Source organism: Emys orbicularis, chromosome 3 (genome assembly GCF_028017835.1).
Source record: "Emys orbicularis isolate rEmyOrb1 chromosome 3, rEmyOrb1.hap1, whole genome shotgun sequence".
Classification (NCBI taxonomy): domain Eukaryota; kingdom Metazoa; phylum Chordata; order Testudines; family Emydidae; genus Emys; species Emys orbicularis.
In genome coordinates, this window is record NC_088685.1 from 80,410,238 (window position 1) to 80,426,084 (window position 15,847).

The following is a 15,847-nucleotide window of genomic DNA, read 5'->3' on the forward strand; positions in this document are numbered from 1 at the left end:
TATGTGTTTAGTAAGCGGACAACATCAAACAGATAACTCAAATATATTCTAAATAATCTCACAACCTAAATGCTTAAAACCACAGCCCTTAATGAAGGCTACCTAATAGACTACAGTAGTTTCAAAGGCACTATATAGTGAGATTTACCAGTGAGATTTCCAGATCAACAGTCATTTAAAAAAAAAAAAAAAACAAAAAAAAAAACCTCCCAAAATTATTTATGTTCACATAATCTTCATTTGGGGTCTGATCCTGTGCTCCCTGATGCCAGTGAGAACACTCCCACTGATTTCCAGGCGTGCAAGATCAGGGCATTAGAGCCTAGTGCTCCCCTCTTTTCTATACTGATGGCAAAGATAGGTGTACTGTGTAAAACTGGGCCAAAACACATAGAAGGAGTAGAGAGGATGTCTATATGGCATTTGTCTTTCTTCAAGATATTGATAGAGCCATGCATGAGCGTTGCACATTTGGGTGCTATAAAATGTGGGGGATAGGACATGGCCATCTCTATAAGGGACAGAGTTGGAGCAAACCATGGGTTTTCAGACAGAAACCTCTCAAATTAATGTTCATCAGAACAGTATTAACTTTTAATCCACATCTTGAAAGAAAATGGAACAGAGTCACTAACCTGGCCAATAGAAAGGCAGATACCCTGGATGAATGAGTCAAATCTGGGGGGGCTTACATCAGAATTCCCCAATGGATCATCAAGGTTCATATGAATGCAAAGTGTTATCCCCTCCACATGGCTGCTAATTTCCAATACTATTAAGATTGTGGCACAGACCACAAACAGCAAGTATAATTCTAGTTAAGGTTGATACTCCATCCTTACATTATACCATTTTGCCTTTTGCACCATACATGCTACAATAACTTAATGAGGAAACCATGTTATGGGTGAAGGGTCATCCTATCTTTGATTATTGCTTTTTTCAGTTTGCCTTGCAGCCCTAATGTGACACAACAGTAAGTTTTGACACAAACACAAATTGTGCTTAGTTCTAGTTAGTTATAATAATTTCCCATAAATACATATAATATCAATTGTGGCCAGTTAGTACACACATTAATAGATATTTAAATGTCACTTCAATATTGATTAATGTCTTTACAACACTTTTCTTTAATGCTGGAGGAGGATACATGATAGAGGAAACTCATACATTTTTTGCTGACACCCCTAGCCCCCAGGAAACTGTGGGATATAGTGCTGGACATGACGTTACCTTGGGTACATGACAGTCAGCACCTAACCAGGCTCTGTTTCACAGGCCTAGGTGGCGTTCTGTTTAAGTCCTTGGGTAAGATATGAACTTGTGGTAATTGGGGCAACTGTGGCAAACATTTCCACTGTTCTTTTTTCCCCAGTCTTGTTTGACTCTACTAGTGTTGATTTTTAATTAAAATAATACTTTGAAGATGGTGGGCTTATTAGGAAATATTGTAGTGTTATGGTGTCTAAGTGTCTGACTGACAGGGCCTAGGAGCGACTACATCAGAAAGGTACTTTTTTACTTTTTTCCTTGGAGAGTTCTAGGCAGAGTCTGGCGCTGGAGTTGGCTATCATGCCCAAGTCTGTCACCTTTTTTTGTTTGAAACAGCAAGAGTAAGATGAACTGCAGGGTCAGATGGACTGTTTTGGATCAAATAGTCCAGTCATGATACCACTTCTTTTCTTTTTCTTTTTTGTTGCATTGATGTTGAAAGATTGGCATAACCTACATTTATCTGAAGATGTGTTACCTTGCTGGACCAGTTCCTTAATTAATGTAATATAAACAAAATAATTTATCAGGAATAAAATAGTCCATCTTGCCTTCATTCATTTTACCCAAGTAGTAATAAAAATCAGTTAATTGACTACAAATGATATATCAATACTGATAAACTATTTCTTTAAAAATGCATATATACTTCTCAAAGTTTTTTTTATATATTTTATTCATGGCAAAACTTGAATTGTTTACCTTATGATTATTAGCTATAATTTAATGGGGAAAAATCCATACATGTCAGTTTACAATTATATTTCTGATGCAAATTAAGTAAACTGAATTCCATTTTTCCCTGTTCATAATAATTAAGCACAAGAGGAGGTCATGTGCTACAAATTGTCTCATTAGGCTATAAATTGGCATTAATAATTATGCAAATTACCATACAATGTGTGGCGCCCCCTCCATTCTTTAGTGCCATGAGCAGGCAACTCCAGCAATGCATTATAATCTATCTTTATCTACTTTATGCATAACAGTCTAATATTGTCATTGCTGCTCTATCAAGTTAAATGTGTGGCACAGCCTCCCATGTTTATCTGAAATTGTGGGCTAATTATAGAGATGGGAGATGTTTTCTTTTATCTGAGAAATTGCTAAACAAGACTTTATTACAATAGAAGTGGCAGAAGTCAAGGTTCTTATAGTTTTGGGGAGTTGAAATACTCTGCTTTGTATTTGCTTTTTTCAGCAACAACATATTTTTCTTTCATCAAAAAAAGTTTTTATGAACTGCTTAATTAATCTTTAAATGCTTTGAAGAAAAAGCACAGTAGACAGGCTACAGTAAGTATTATTATTAACTTAGAGGCTCAAGCCTGCTGTGAGGTTTTTTTTTAGTATAAAGCTTCTTTTGACAATCCAGTTCCAATTACTGCTTTTGCTTCTTGTTTTCTATTGTCATGAAACAAATAAAAATAAAAATAAAAATAAGATTGCACATTATCTCATGCCAAAACTGCGCTTTGAGTCTCCCATTACTATATTTTGTTTCCCACAGTCCCCAAATCTGTCTTGTAGTGTAATCAGTCCCTATTTTCCATTTCAGTTGTGTTTGTTTGTACAAGCAATATGTAAGCCTGTAGCTTAAAGATTTTTTGTGCAGTGATTCTGTTCTCAACACTGTGACAAAAAAAGTGCCGAATGCTTGTGGATTGTTTTCTGTGCACTGGTTTCACCTTTCTCCCCTAATTTCCATTAGGTTCTGAGCTTATGCCCAAAGCCCTCTCCACCAGGATAGTGGGAGGCATTTGGTGGTTTTTCACACTTATCATCATTTCCTCGTACACTGCTAACCTAGCCGCCTTTCTGACAGTGGAGCGCATGGAATCTCCCATTGATTCAGCTGATGATTTAGCCAAGCAGACAAAGATAGAGTATGGTGCAGTGGAAGATGGAGCAACCATGACTTTCTTCAAGGTAGGCCCTTTATGTTCTGACTGGAAAAAATGCTGAAACATGATTCTGAAAGTAAAAAGACCTTGAATTAAGCCTGCTGAGCAGAGATATAATATGTGAGATGATTCCCACTGCAATCAAACCCGTTTAGAAAAATTACATTTTTGTGTGTTTGCAAGAGAGCAAAAGAAACATCTTGTTCATACATAAACTTTCTCATGAAAGTAAAAAATTAAGTTTCCATTTCTTGAAATTTTCTCCTGAAAATAAAAAAGCAGGGCTTTGGATCCGCTTAGATCTTTCTGATGATTTTTCCTCAGAATGCTGAGTGCATTGTAATGGAGTAAGTCAAGAATACTGACGTGAGGCGAATCGCTCAGGCGAATCTCCCATTGCTGGATCTGAGTGTGAGTTTTGCTTGAATAGGGATTTCAGGATCAGGTCAATAATTTTATCATAGTTAATTATGTATCTATCTGTCTAACTTCAGATATCTAGATGCTGATACTGCAGTCTTCACTGTCGCAGCTGGGCAAATCTTATGGACATTGCATTTCTGAGAACCTTTCAAATTGAATTTTGACTAGCTCAGATTCATATAACATCTCCCTGCCCTCTGCCTTGTGGTGATTCAACAGACAATATAATGTGCTAATTTTTAGCTAAATTGAAGCCTGATTAGAGATAGAAGAAATGCCACTTCTCCCGCTCCACCAATTAACTAGGTTGGCACAAATTAGCATTAAGTACATATCCTGGGCCAGATCGTGGCCCTTCAGATTTGACAGCACAAGAGGTTCCTATGGCTCCCCAGTGTAGGGATATACTGCAGGCCTGGAAAATGCATCATACTCTGGAGTTCCTTAGCTAGCATAATTATCACTTAACAGCCATTACATGCTACTATAACATAGAAAAGCCCTGAGGCTTTCTTGTGTTACACTGAGACTGAGGGTGTGGCCAGAGATCTGGGCAGTGCCAAGGGTGAGTTAAAGGCACCTTTACATCCCTTTACTCAGCTGCATAGAGTAAAAATTTCACCATTTATTCAGCTGAAAGAGCTAAGAAATCATTATCTAATCTTATGGTAGTGATACATATATAAGTAAGTACAGTAAAACCTTTTTTTACCTTGGGCAGCTCACTGCAAGCAGCGACCTGTCCCTGCTGCTCCTAGGCATAGGCGCGGTTAGGTGGCTCTGCATGCTGCCTCCACCCTGCCCCAAGCGCTGGCTCTGCAGATCCCATTGACCGCGAACCACGACCAATGGGAGCTGTGGGGAGGGTGCCTGCGGGCGGAGGCAGCACACATGCCAGATAAAAAAGCTTTTACTGTACATACTTTCTGTAGTCTCACTTTCAACTTTCACCTGGAAAATAAGAATTGATTAAATTTCAGTGACTGAGGACTTTGTAAGCTTGTTGTCTCAGAGGCTGGTAGGGAAGGTTCAGAATAGTTTCCATAGACTTTTTTTTTTTTTTTTCAAAAAGATCTGAGGAAAAAGTGGGAGTGTGCTAATAAAGTTTGTGGATGACACAAAGCTGGGAGGTATTGCCAATTGCCAGAGAAGGACGGAGATATCGTACAGGAAGATCTGGATGACCTTGTAAACTGGAGTAATAGTAATAGGATGAAATTTAATAGTGAAAAGTGCAAGGTCATGCATTTAGGGATTAATAACAAGAATTTTTATTATAAGCTAGGGACGCATCAGTTGGAAGTAACAGAGGAGGAGAAGGACCTCGGAGTATTGGTTGATCACAGGATGACTATGAGCCACCAATGTGATATGGCCGTGAAAAAAGCTAATGTGGTCTTGGGATGCATTAGGCGAGGTATTTCCAGTGGTGAGAAGGAGGTGTTAGTACCATTATACATGGCACTGGAGAGACCTCATTTGGAATACTGTGTGCAGTTCTGGTCTCCCATGTTTAAGAAGGATGAATTCAAACTGGAGCAGGTACAAAGAAGAGCTACTAGGTTGATCCGAGGAATGGAAAACCTGTCTTATGAAAGGAGACTCAAAGAGCTTGGCTTGTTTAGCCTAACCAAAAGAAGGCTGAGGGGAGATATGATTGCTCTCTATAAATATATTAGAGGGATAAATACCAGGGAGGGAGAGGAATTATTTAAGCTCAGTACCAATGTGGACACAAGAACAAATGGATATAAAGTGGCCATCAGGAAGTTTAGACTTGAAATTAGATGAAGGTTTCTAATCATCAGAGTGAAGTTCTGGAACAGCCTTCCAAGGGGAGCAGTGGGGGCAAAAGACATATCTGGCTTCAAGACTAATCTTGATAAGTTTATGGAGTGGATGGTATGATGAGAGAGCCTAATTTTGGCAATTAATTGATCTTTCATTATTAGTGGTAAATATGCCCAGTGGCCTGTGATGGGATGTTAGATGGGGTGGGATCTGAATTACTACAGAGAATTCTGTCTGGCTGGTGAGTCTTGCCCACATGCTCAGGGTTTAGCTGATCACCATATTTGGGGTTGGGAAGGAATTTTCCTCCAGGGCAGATTGGCAGAGGCCCTGGGGGTTTTTCGCCTTCCTCTTCAGCGTGGGGCGCAGATCACTTGCTGGAGGATTCTCTGCACCTTGAAGTCTTTAAACCATGATTTGAGGACTTCAATAGCTCAGACATAGGTTAGGGGTTTGTTACAGGAGTGGGTGGGTGAGATTCTGTGGCCTGTGTTGTGCAGGAGGTCAGACTAGATGATCATAATGGTCCCTTCTGACCTAAAAATCTATGGTTCTATGATTCTATGAAATTGATGGAAGTAACTAATCCATTAGAGCTTCTTTTATGACAGGAAATATGTGTAGCAATCCAATAAAACAACATTCAGAAAAGGTTTAAAAACTGAGATTTTTAAAGTACCAACATGATTAAAGTCCCAGGACATAAAGATGACACAAGGTATTTATTGCATTACCAGAAAACACTACCGGACTTCAATGTCTTTTTTGTTTGGCAGAAGACTTTGATCTTATACTCCTTCAGATTGGAAGGCTGGACTCTAAAATATTAGGAGACAGTTTTTACCTAGCAGTGTCTTTGACTCTAGTTGCCAGCATCGTTTTTCTCTGTCCTTAACTTTTTTCTTTATTTAAAAAAATTCTCCATGACACCTTCCTTTCTTCTCCAGACACTATTTCTCCTTCTTGCTTTTTTGTTTCCTCCTATCTCTTCTCTGCATATTTCCCCCAATATATATTGCTCTTATACACACTATCTTTCTCATCTTCTCTTGTGCTTCTGTGTGTTGTTCCTCTGTTTGAATATGTATCCTGTTTTGTTTCTGATCCTTCTCACATTCCTTCCTTTATTTCCTTGTGTCTGCCTCTATGTTGCCTCCAAGAACAGAAGAACATTTACAGTCAGTAGAGCAATGACTGCATCTCTTGCATGGAAATGCTTTCCCTTCAGTGGCACATAGAAGTTTGAAATGTACTAGACTTGACTGCACACAACAGAAACATAGCATCAGAAAACTCAATTTTGTAGTGCTTCTAGTACATTTTTATTGAATTCACCACTTCAGCAAGGGTGAACAAGGAAAGTGAAGTCAGAGCACAGGACTCAGTTGTTAAATTTAGGGTAAAATTCTGCTCTCAATTACACTGGTGTAAATACATTTATTGGAGTCAATTTGGATTTACAACATTGTATCTAAAGCGGTGCTTAATTTGTGCCAGGGCTTGCTAGGGCTGAGCCCTAGCAACTCTAGGCTTGGCAGTTCATATCCCCGGCACCTCTGGGCTTGCTGTATTAATTATGAAAGTACAAAAATTGTATGAGCCTTGCATCTCTTTCATTACAAATTAAGCACTGATCTAAAGGCAAAGTATTTTGCAGTGAATATACATGTAGAAAAAAAAAATAATAAAAAAAAAATTAATAACCCAGTGACTCTGTTGAGAGCATCAGTCAAACTCTTCCTAACATTTTTGTGATCATTTGTTGCTGTTTTATCTAAATATTATCAGTTAATTAGTATCATGTTATACGTGGTACTGAGGAGCTAAGCTTAAAAGCAGTTTAAGAATTCACACAATTTGGTTACTTGAAGCTGAAAGACTTATGAAAGGAAAGGAGCTTGGAAAGTGGGGTATAGTTTTAAATACACAGCATTAGAACTGCCCATTGATGTTGCACTAGTACTACCAATAGAGGAAATATGGAGCTCAGATGGAAGGGATAAATGAAAACTCCACAATCTCAGTTGATTAACCCAATATCCATTAGTCTCTTCCTTGTGGAAGTAAGAGTTTCCTTGATACATGTGCTGTTGGTTGCAGTTGAGTATATAAGGAAGAAATTTTAGTACTCAGATGTATGTGGCATAGAAAACAAAATCTAACACTGGACTACATTCTTTCCCACTTACACCAACAGAACCTCCTTGACAAACCTGATGGTTGACTAGGTGGAAATGATCATAATCTAATTTCATTCATTTTGAGCTAACAGAATATAGTTCCATATGGTAGAATATATATATACTTGTTGATCTCTGAGGACGGGCCACATGCCAAAGGTTGCCGATCCCTGTCTTACACTGATTGTGAAATGGTTTCTATACCATCAGTAACTAGGGAGGATGTTAAACAGGAACTATTCAAGTTAAACCTTTTTTTAAAAATCTGCAGGATCAGAGGACCTGCATCCATGAGTATTAAAAGAACTGGCCAAGGAGGTCTTTGAATAATTAATGTTGAGTTTTAATAAAATCTTGGAACACAGGTGAAGTTCCAGAGTACTGGAATAAAGCTAGTGCTGTGCCAATATTTAAAAAGGGTAAATAGGATGAACCAAGAAACTATAGGCTTGTTAGCCTGACATTAATCCTGGACAAAATCATAGAAAGGCAGATGTTGGATATAATCGGTAAATAGCTAAAACATGGTAACATAATTAATGGTAATCAACATGATTTTATGAGAAATAGGTCGTGTCAAATAAACCTGAAATTATTTTTGATGAGAATACAAGTTTGACTGATAAAGGTGGTTGTGTTGCAATAATAAAGTTAGACTTCTGTAAGTCTTAGTCTCAAATAACATTATGATATAATAGCATTATACGGAATCGATGTAGCCCATAATAAATGGATTAAAAATGGTTAACTAATAAATTTCAAAAAGTAACTGTACATGGGAATCACCCAGTGGTGATGGTTCTAGTGGGGTCCTAGCAGGCTCTGTTCTCAGTCCAATGCTATTCAATATTTTTATCAATGATCTGGAAGAAAATATAAAAAATATTGCTGGTAAAATTTGCAGATTACACAAAATTGATGGAGTGGTAAATAATAATGGGGACGGGTCAATTTTACAAATTGATCTAGATCACTTGGTAAGGTGGGTGCATTTGAACAGTGTCTGTTTTAACACAGCAAATGCAAGGTCATACATCTAAAAGAATGTAGGTCACACTTAAAAATGGTGATTGTATCATGAAAATCAGTCTCTGAAAAGGAGTCAGAGGTCACGGTAGCTTATAGTGCGATGCTGTAGCTAAAAGACCAATGCATCCTTGCATCTATAAACAAGAGAATATCAAGTAGAAGGAGGGAGGGAGTATTTACCTCTGTATATGGCTTTAGTGAGACTGTTGCTGGAATATTGTGTCTGGTTCTGGTGTTCACATTTCAGAAAGGATATTGACAAATTGGAGAGGGATCAGGAATGGGCTACAAAAATGATCTGAGGTATGAAAAACATGCCTTATAGTGAGAGATTGAGCTTCTTTAATCTAGTTTATTGACAAGAAGGGTAGGAGGTGACTTGATTGTGGTTTATAAGTTCCTGCATGGAAAAGAGATTTTTGACAGCAGGGGGCTTTTTAGTTTAGCAGAAGATAGCATAACAAGATTCAACGGCTGGAAGCTGAAGCTAGACAAATAGAGACTGGAAAAAAGGCACACATTTTGGTAATTAACCATTGGAACAACTAATCTCAAGGTGTGATGGATTCTCCTCCTCTTTCAACTTTAAGTCAAGACTGAATATATTTGGAAAAGATAGGCTATAGGTGAAATAAGCTATGGGTTTGATGCAGAGATGACTATGTGAGGATCTTTGGCCTGTGTTATGCAGGAGGTCAGACTAGATCTGATATTAAATTCTATGAAAATATGGTTTCAGCAGAAATGCACAAATGTGACAAATATGAAGGTATAATTTGATTCAGTGCGTGTGTGTTTCTCTCTCATTATAGCAAGATAAAGCTGCTGACTATATTGAGCACAACTGTGGCATTATGTTAGCATGAAATAAAAGCTCCAGATGGTTTCTTAATGTTAAATTAAAATATGAAATCCCGGTAATAGCTATTAGCTCCAATCACAGTGAAGCACAGTAGCAGCCCAGAGATTGACAGTAATTTCAGCATAAATTATTGATATAAAAGCTCACTGAAATCTTCCTTTTAATATCTTTGGAACCCAGCCAATTTTGGAGGAGCTAGCAAAGAAGAACATTATGTCTATGTCTAGAAGAAAAGACTAAACCAGGAACACACACATATTGGCTGGAGGATTTAAACTTACTAGAGACAAGATACAAAAGATGAGAGTGCTGGGATGGGTAGACTTCACCAACTAGGCCCCAGGGAACATGCTCATGTGAGCTCAGCTTCCTGAAATCCACTGTTGGAAGGAAGAGGAAGGGTGCTAGGATTTATATCAGCATGATGTCCTCAGAGCCTGTAATTGTGCAGCATAATTAACCATAGTGGATGAGGGGTACTAGACTGAGACTCAGGAGACGTAGATTCTGTTCCTGGCTCTGGCACTGTGTCTCTGTGTGACTTTCGGCAAGTGATGTTATATCTGTATGTCCCCATTTCCTGTCTTGTAGACATTTCCTGTGCCAGTGCACTGTAAATTGTTAAAGGCAGGGACTTGCTCTTTCTCTGTGTTTGTACAGCTCCTAGCACAATGGGACCCATTGTTTCAGCACTTTCAGGCTCTGCTGCAATACAAATAACAACAAACAAGAGGTTTTTTATTCAGCCTGTCTTCCTCTATCTAACTTAATAAGTTAATACCAGTACTTCCATCCCAGGAATTTTTGAATTTTTAGCTCTTTAGGAGGTAGATCTATATGATAGCCCCATTTTACTGAGAGGGAAACTGAGACACTCAGTGATTACATGTCTTGTACAAGATCACACAGCAAGTTAGTGGCAGACTGGGAATGAACCCTAGTCCTGACTACAAGTCCTGTGCATTAGCTAGAAGACCATCCTTCTCCAATTTGTCTCTACAGAGGGCATGTCTACACTGCAATTAGACACCCGTGGCTGGCCTGTGCCAGCTGACTCAGGCTCGTAGGATCCTAGAACTTGGGCTCCAGCCAGAATCTGTAAATCTACACTGCAATTAAACAGTCCCACAATCTGAGCCCTGCGAGCCCGAGTCAACTGACATAGACCAGCTGCTAGTTTTTAATTGCAGTGTAGACATACCCAGAGTTTCTTTTCCCTTTCCTCTCCTTCCCAATCTTTCTGCCCCATCTCTAGTTTTCTTCAAGATTGTCTCTCTCTCCTCGTTCTGACCCTCTTTCCATAATGATCCATTCTCCCCTCCATGCTTCCCCTCTTAATTCATTTCTCATTCTTCTTAATCCTTCTTGTTCTATATCCCTCCCTCGTGGTTGTTCCTTGGGGGTGGAATGTGCTGCTGCTCAGGACCAGAGATCAGCGGTGCTGGTTACCTCCTTCTTTCTAATTCCTCCTGGATTGGGCTGCACTTACAGTTACAGAGGGACCAAAGGAGCCATGAAAAGCAGGAGGGAGAGGAAGTTTTGGCTGCTCAGAAGCGTCTAGTAGCCAGAAAAAGAAGCTAAAGGAAAAACCTTGCTCATTGCCTGTAGCCTGGCTTGGAGTGACATTTCAGCTGGCATGATTTGAGAGAGTGACAGAAGGGGCAAGTGTGTAAATGTCATTCCAGATGAGTAACACATGTATGTAATCAGTATTGGTGCCTGTGGGTTTTTCCAAATAATTATTTACTGAATAATTCCAATATTGCATGATATAACTGAGAAGTGGAAAAGAACTTTTGGTTATCTGGTCATTCTCACCTGACAGTGTGAGATTGTTCTGTAAGGAATATTTTTTATTCTTTTCTTTGTATATCATGCCATCTCTGCCTAATGTGGCTTCCTCCTTTTCCATTGGAAGGCTAGCCCTGGTATAAAAGATTTAAGGGTTGAGAAATTTTCAAAATACTCAAACTACCCTTTCCTGTTCTTAATTTCCACTTTGTACAGTGGGCACACTTAAAAAATCTCTTCCTAGCTCTGGAGAGCATAGCAGTTCTGGCAGCATTCCCTTTTATCTATATAGGAAATATCAATTAGGGTGACCAGATGTCCCATTTTTAAAGGGACAGTCCCGTTTTTTGGGACTTTTTCTTATATAGGCACCTGTCACCCCACACCCCCTGTCCCGTTTTATCACAGTTGCTATCTGGTCACCCTAATATCAATGGAACTGGTAATTAGCGCTGGTCAAAAAAATTCATCAAAACTGTTTTTTGTCAGAAAATTGGATTTTTGATTAAATGACATTTTCCACAAAAAATGTCTGCTTTCCATGTAAAGCTTTGACATGTCAATGAAATACTAAAAACCCAATGCTTTGGGGCTGAAAATCAAAACATTTCAATTTAAACTGGTGCTGTAGTGCCTCATGGAAGTTGTCGTTCAGGTGCCTTATGCTCCAAGTCTCTATAGGTTGAACATCTTCCATGATGCACCATTTGGTGCCATCTTGTTAAGGTGCTTCATAGCATCCCTGATGTGATGCATCATGGGAGATATGGTCTGGCCAGAGAACCTGACCAATACAGAAGGATGGCAGTGCAAGGCATCTGAACTACAACTCCCAAGAGGCACCAGAACACCACTTTGGGAAAAAAAATCAATTTTCAGTAAAGATATTTTGCCAAAAAGCTGAAATTTTCCATGGGGAAAATTCTATTTTCCTACCATCTCTACTGGTAAGAGCTCTAAAAGTGGAATGTACTTTAAGTGCACACATTATTATTGGCTATACACTCTCATAACAGCACAAACAATTACTGTTTTCCTTGGCTTTATAGACAGTTGGTTTATAATAATGAGGACACATGCATTAGTTAGGGAGGATTTATCCAGGCCTGTTCAGATTTTCATATAATTTGATTCTTCTAAACCACTTTTCCCATCTTTATTTGAATTGTTTTTATGATTTGGGAGCAATTTTTCATTCCCATTTAGCTGACATTTCATACTGTGCTGCAATTAGCAGGTGCAAAATTAATTTAACATTTAACTGTTATCCTTTAACTGGAAGTCCAAATAAGGCAATCAACAATTTATATAAAAGTTCAGTCTCAGCTATTTTAAAAACAACAAACATTTTACATATTTTTTTTTCAATTTGATCTTTGCACATTTCTTCCAAACAGGAAGAAAGAGAATGTCACTGCCTCCAACAGACCTCCCTAACATTTTTGTCTGTTTACTAATTCTTTTTAATAAGAGCATGTGGCTGCTGTACTCTGTATATGGGCCAGTCTAAATTCTGTTCCTGTCTTTTCATGTGGTGTCCATACCAGTATGGAACAGGGGAAATGCCTCTAGGCAAAGCTGCTCAACTCTGGGAAGTGACCTCTGTTCTAGAATCAAAATAATTCTTGTCTTGATGCACTATTAGGGTTTGCAGGAATTTCCATAGAGCAGAGTTCTGGCAACAACTGATTCCATAACATCCCCGAAAAGCCATGCCAGTGCAGTCATGCATGCCTGATCCTGAAGCCTCACTGCAATCTGCTACTCCTCTGATAGCTTGCTTGTAGGCCCAATGTATGAAGCTGTGGCTACAGTTCCAGATACAAGGAAGAATTATTTCTTGCAGCCCTGCTCATTTAAAACAACAACAACAACAACAACAACAAAGAACACCACAGATTGAGGATATTATTATCATGGAATAAAATCAGTAGATAATGCAGTGCCAGTTCTTACATGCTGGTGGAGAAGAAAGAGAAGGACAATGACATTTATACATACACTATTCACAGATACAGTGGGTGATAATTGGACTCTCATTGGCTAATGGATCAAATGTCCTGCGTGACTAAACCAAGCCTAGCTGCTGAAATGTGTAATGATCCCAAATGAATGGGTACCATGTTTCTCAGAATGCAACCCAATACATTTAATATAAAATCCTATTTTAGAGCCATTTCAAATTGGAATGTGGTCATGAAGGAAAATAGAGTCTGGTACTGCTGGCTGGGAAGAGGGATAAGATCTCAAAGCCAAAACAGGATAAATTATTACATCGTTAGTATGTCTGAGCAATGCAGGAGGGCCCTTAACTACAAGAAATATGAAACTTGAGAATAACATCACCCTCATCTTACTACCTAGTGCGATTCTTCCTCAAATTAACCACAACTTCTCTGACTCGAAAGGTTCTGCAAAAAACATCCACAAAGACAACAGTTGAATCTGTGGTCACAAATTCTGTGTCATGAGGATGACATAGGCAGTCCCTGACGATCTCAGATTGCCTCAGCCCCTCCAAAATTCTAATCACCCGTAAACCCCTACAACGGTCAGTGGAGCCAGCCAGGCATGAAGCTGTGTGGGATAGGTTAAGGTGATACTTGGATACAAACCATTAGAAGGAGAATGCAACTGAGCCCGACATGAAAGAGAATCAGGAAATCTGGCATTATAAATTATTTGGGGGTGATTGATCTCTCTGCCTAGTCTGGGGATGGAGATCAGACCTAACCCATGCAGAGGGTCTGATTGTCTCTTCCAGTCAAGCTACATACAGTGCAGGAACAGGGAGCATGACAATTAAGGTGGCTTTCTGACATCTTGACATCTCCATCCCCATATTTTGGGGCTGTCGGGGGCCTGTAGGGCCTGCTGCAGTGGCCAAGACTAGCCAGAGCATAGTAGGGCTCCATCCAAGCCTCCTTCCCCAGGCCATGCACCCCTGCATAGTCATTGCACTGTGGGCTGTAAAGAGATGCTTTGCTGGCTCTAAGACATTTAAACAGGCACCTACAATAGAACTTTTCCCCAATGGGCAGCTCTGATGCCTTTACAGCCTCTTTAAACTGCTGGAGTGGGGTAAATGTGCTGTGGGGCAATGGAGAAGTGAGTCCTTCTTATTCTTCATCTTTTCCTGTCTCCAAATACAACACTTAACCTGATATTATACATAGCAGTAATGTATTTAAATGCGATCTCCATGAAATACACATCGCTTTCCAGCACAGACAGGATTAATCGCTCACAATAATTACAATAAATAAATAAAATACTTATCACATAAACAGTTGAATAGATTCACTACTAGCTATTTTTAAGAGGATGTGGTGGGGAGGAACCCAAAACAAATAAAAAGTTGACATTAGGAAAAATCTCCTCTGTATTGGCTTCATCTGAATCAATATTTCCACAGCTTAAGTACCATCTGTTTCCTCCTTATCCTGAAATAATCCTGGGGGAAGGAATTATAGGTTGCTCTTCACAGACAACTCTCATTTTAGCAAAACTGACTAGTCCAAAGTCTAACCTAATAGTCATGGGTGTCTCCCACCATCAAAGAACAATAGAATTGTAATCAGCATAGAATTAAAATAACAATTCTTAGATGATATTAGTGTCAATTTCCAAACTTTCTTTTCATCCTAATAGGGACCCATTCTCCAAGTACATTATTATAGAGTGTCTATAAGGAAACATCTGCACCACAAATTTCAGCATGGGTAGACATGCTTTTAGCTAACTAGTAACAATAGCAATGAAGACGCGGTGGCAGGTACCCTGGTACAGTACACATTCAGAGTCTCATGGGCTTGTACTGGGGTGGCTAGCCCATGCTACCACATCCTCACTACTACATCCTGATTTTCCACGGTTATCTGTACCAGCGACATGAAAGATAGTATGGGTGTGTTATACACACTCATGCACCCCAGAGCCAGAATCCCAAAACACAAGGAAATCGAAGCAAGACATGCAGTTAGGTGGTCAATTGAAACACATATTAACCATGAACCAGTTATGTCAGCAGCAGTCTGAACAAAACAAAACAACAATCCAAATGGCCTGTATTTTCAGCAGCAGTCCTTGAGTGACTGCACACACCTAGTGCTATGAACACACACACATACAGACACAGGAACTGGAACACTTGAGTCCTGGGAGCAGGGAGCAGGAAGCAATAAGGAGGAATGACACACACACACACCACAGTCATCACAGTATGCCTACCCCCTACCCATGCTGTACTCACACCTTCATTTGTGATGTAACATACACTGGGTGGTGGTGGTCCTCCTAAGGGTATGGGACATCATAAAACAGCATGACCTGACTGTAACCTCTGTTTTCATTTACTTCAATTGCTGCATGCAATAGCTTTAAAAAAAAAAGTATGCCATCCATCATTTAATTTGTTGACTGTGATTAGTTAGACCTGGAAGTACAAGAGACTAACAAATCAAAAAGTGATATCTCCAGAGAAAGACTGATGACAAATTGTCACCTTGTTTAGCCCTAATCAGCTCTTCTCTGGATCTTGTAGTCAAGAGTCCTTGCCCTAAATGTTGTTTCTTTGCTAGCTAGCTCAAGAT

The 15,847-nt window shown here is 39.3% G+C and overlaps 1 protein-coding gene across 1 annotated transcript in view; it reads left to right on the top strand.

The window, feature by feature from the left end:
- Positions 1 to 15,847, top strand: part of GRIK2 (glutamate ionotropic receptor kainate type subunit 2) — a 591,009-nt gene that overhangs the window by 454,985 nt on the left and 120,177 nt on the right. The window contains exon 13 of the mRNA XM_065402064.1: positions 2,987 to 3,204. Coding sequence (XP_065258136.1) covers positions 2,987 to 3,204 — 218 coding nt within the window. The remainder of the gene's footprint in view (positions 1 to 2,986; positions 3,205 to 15,847) is intronic.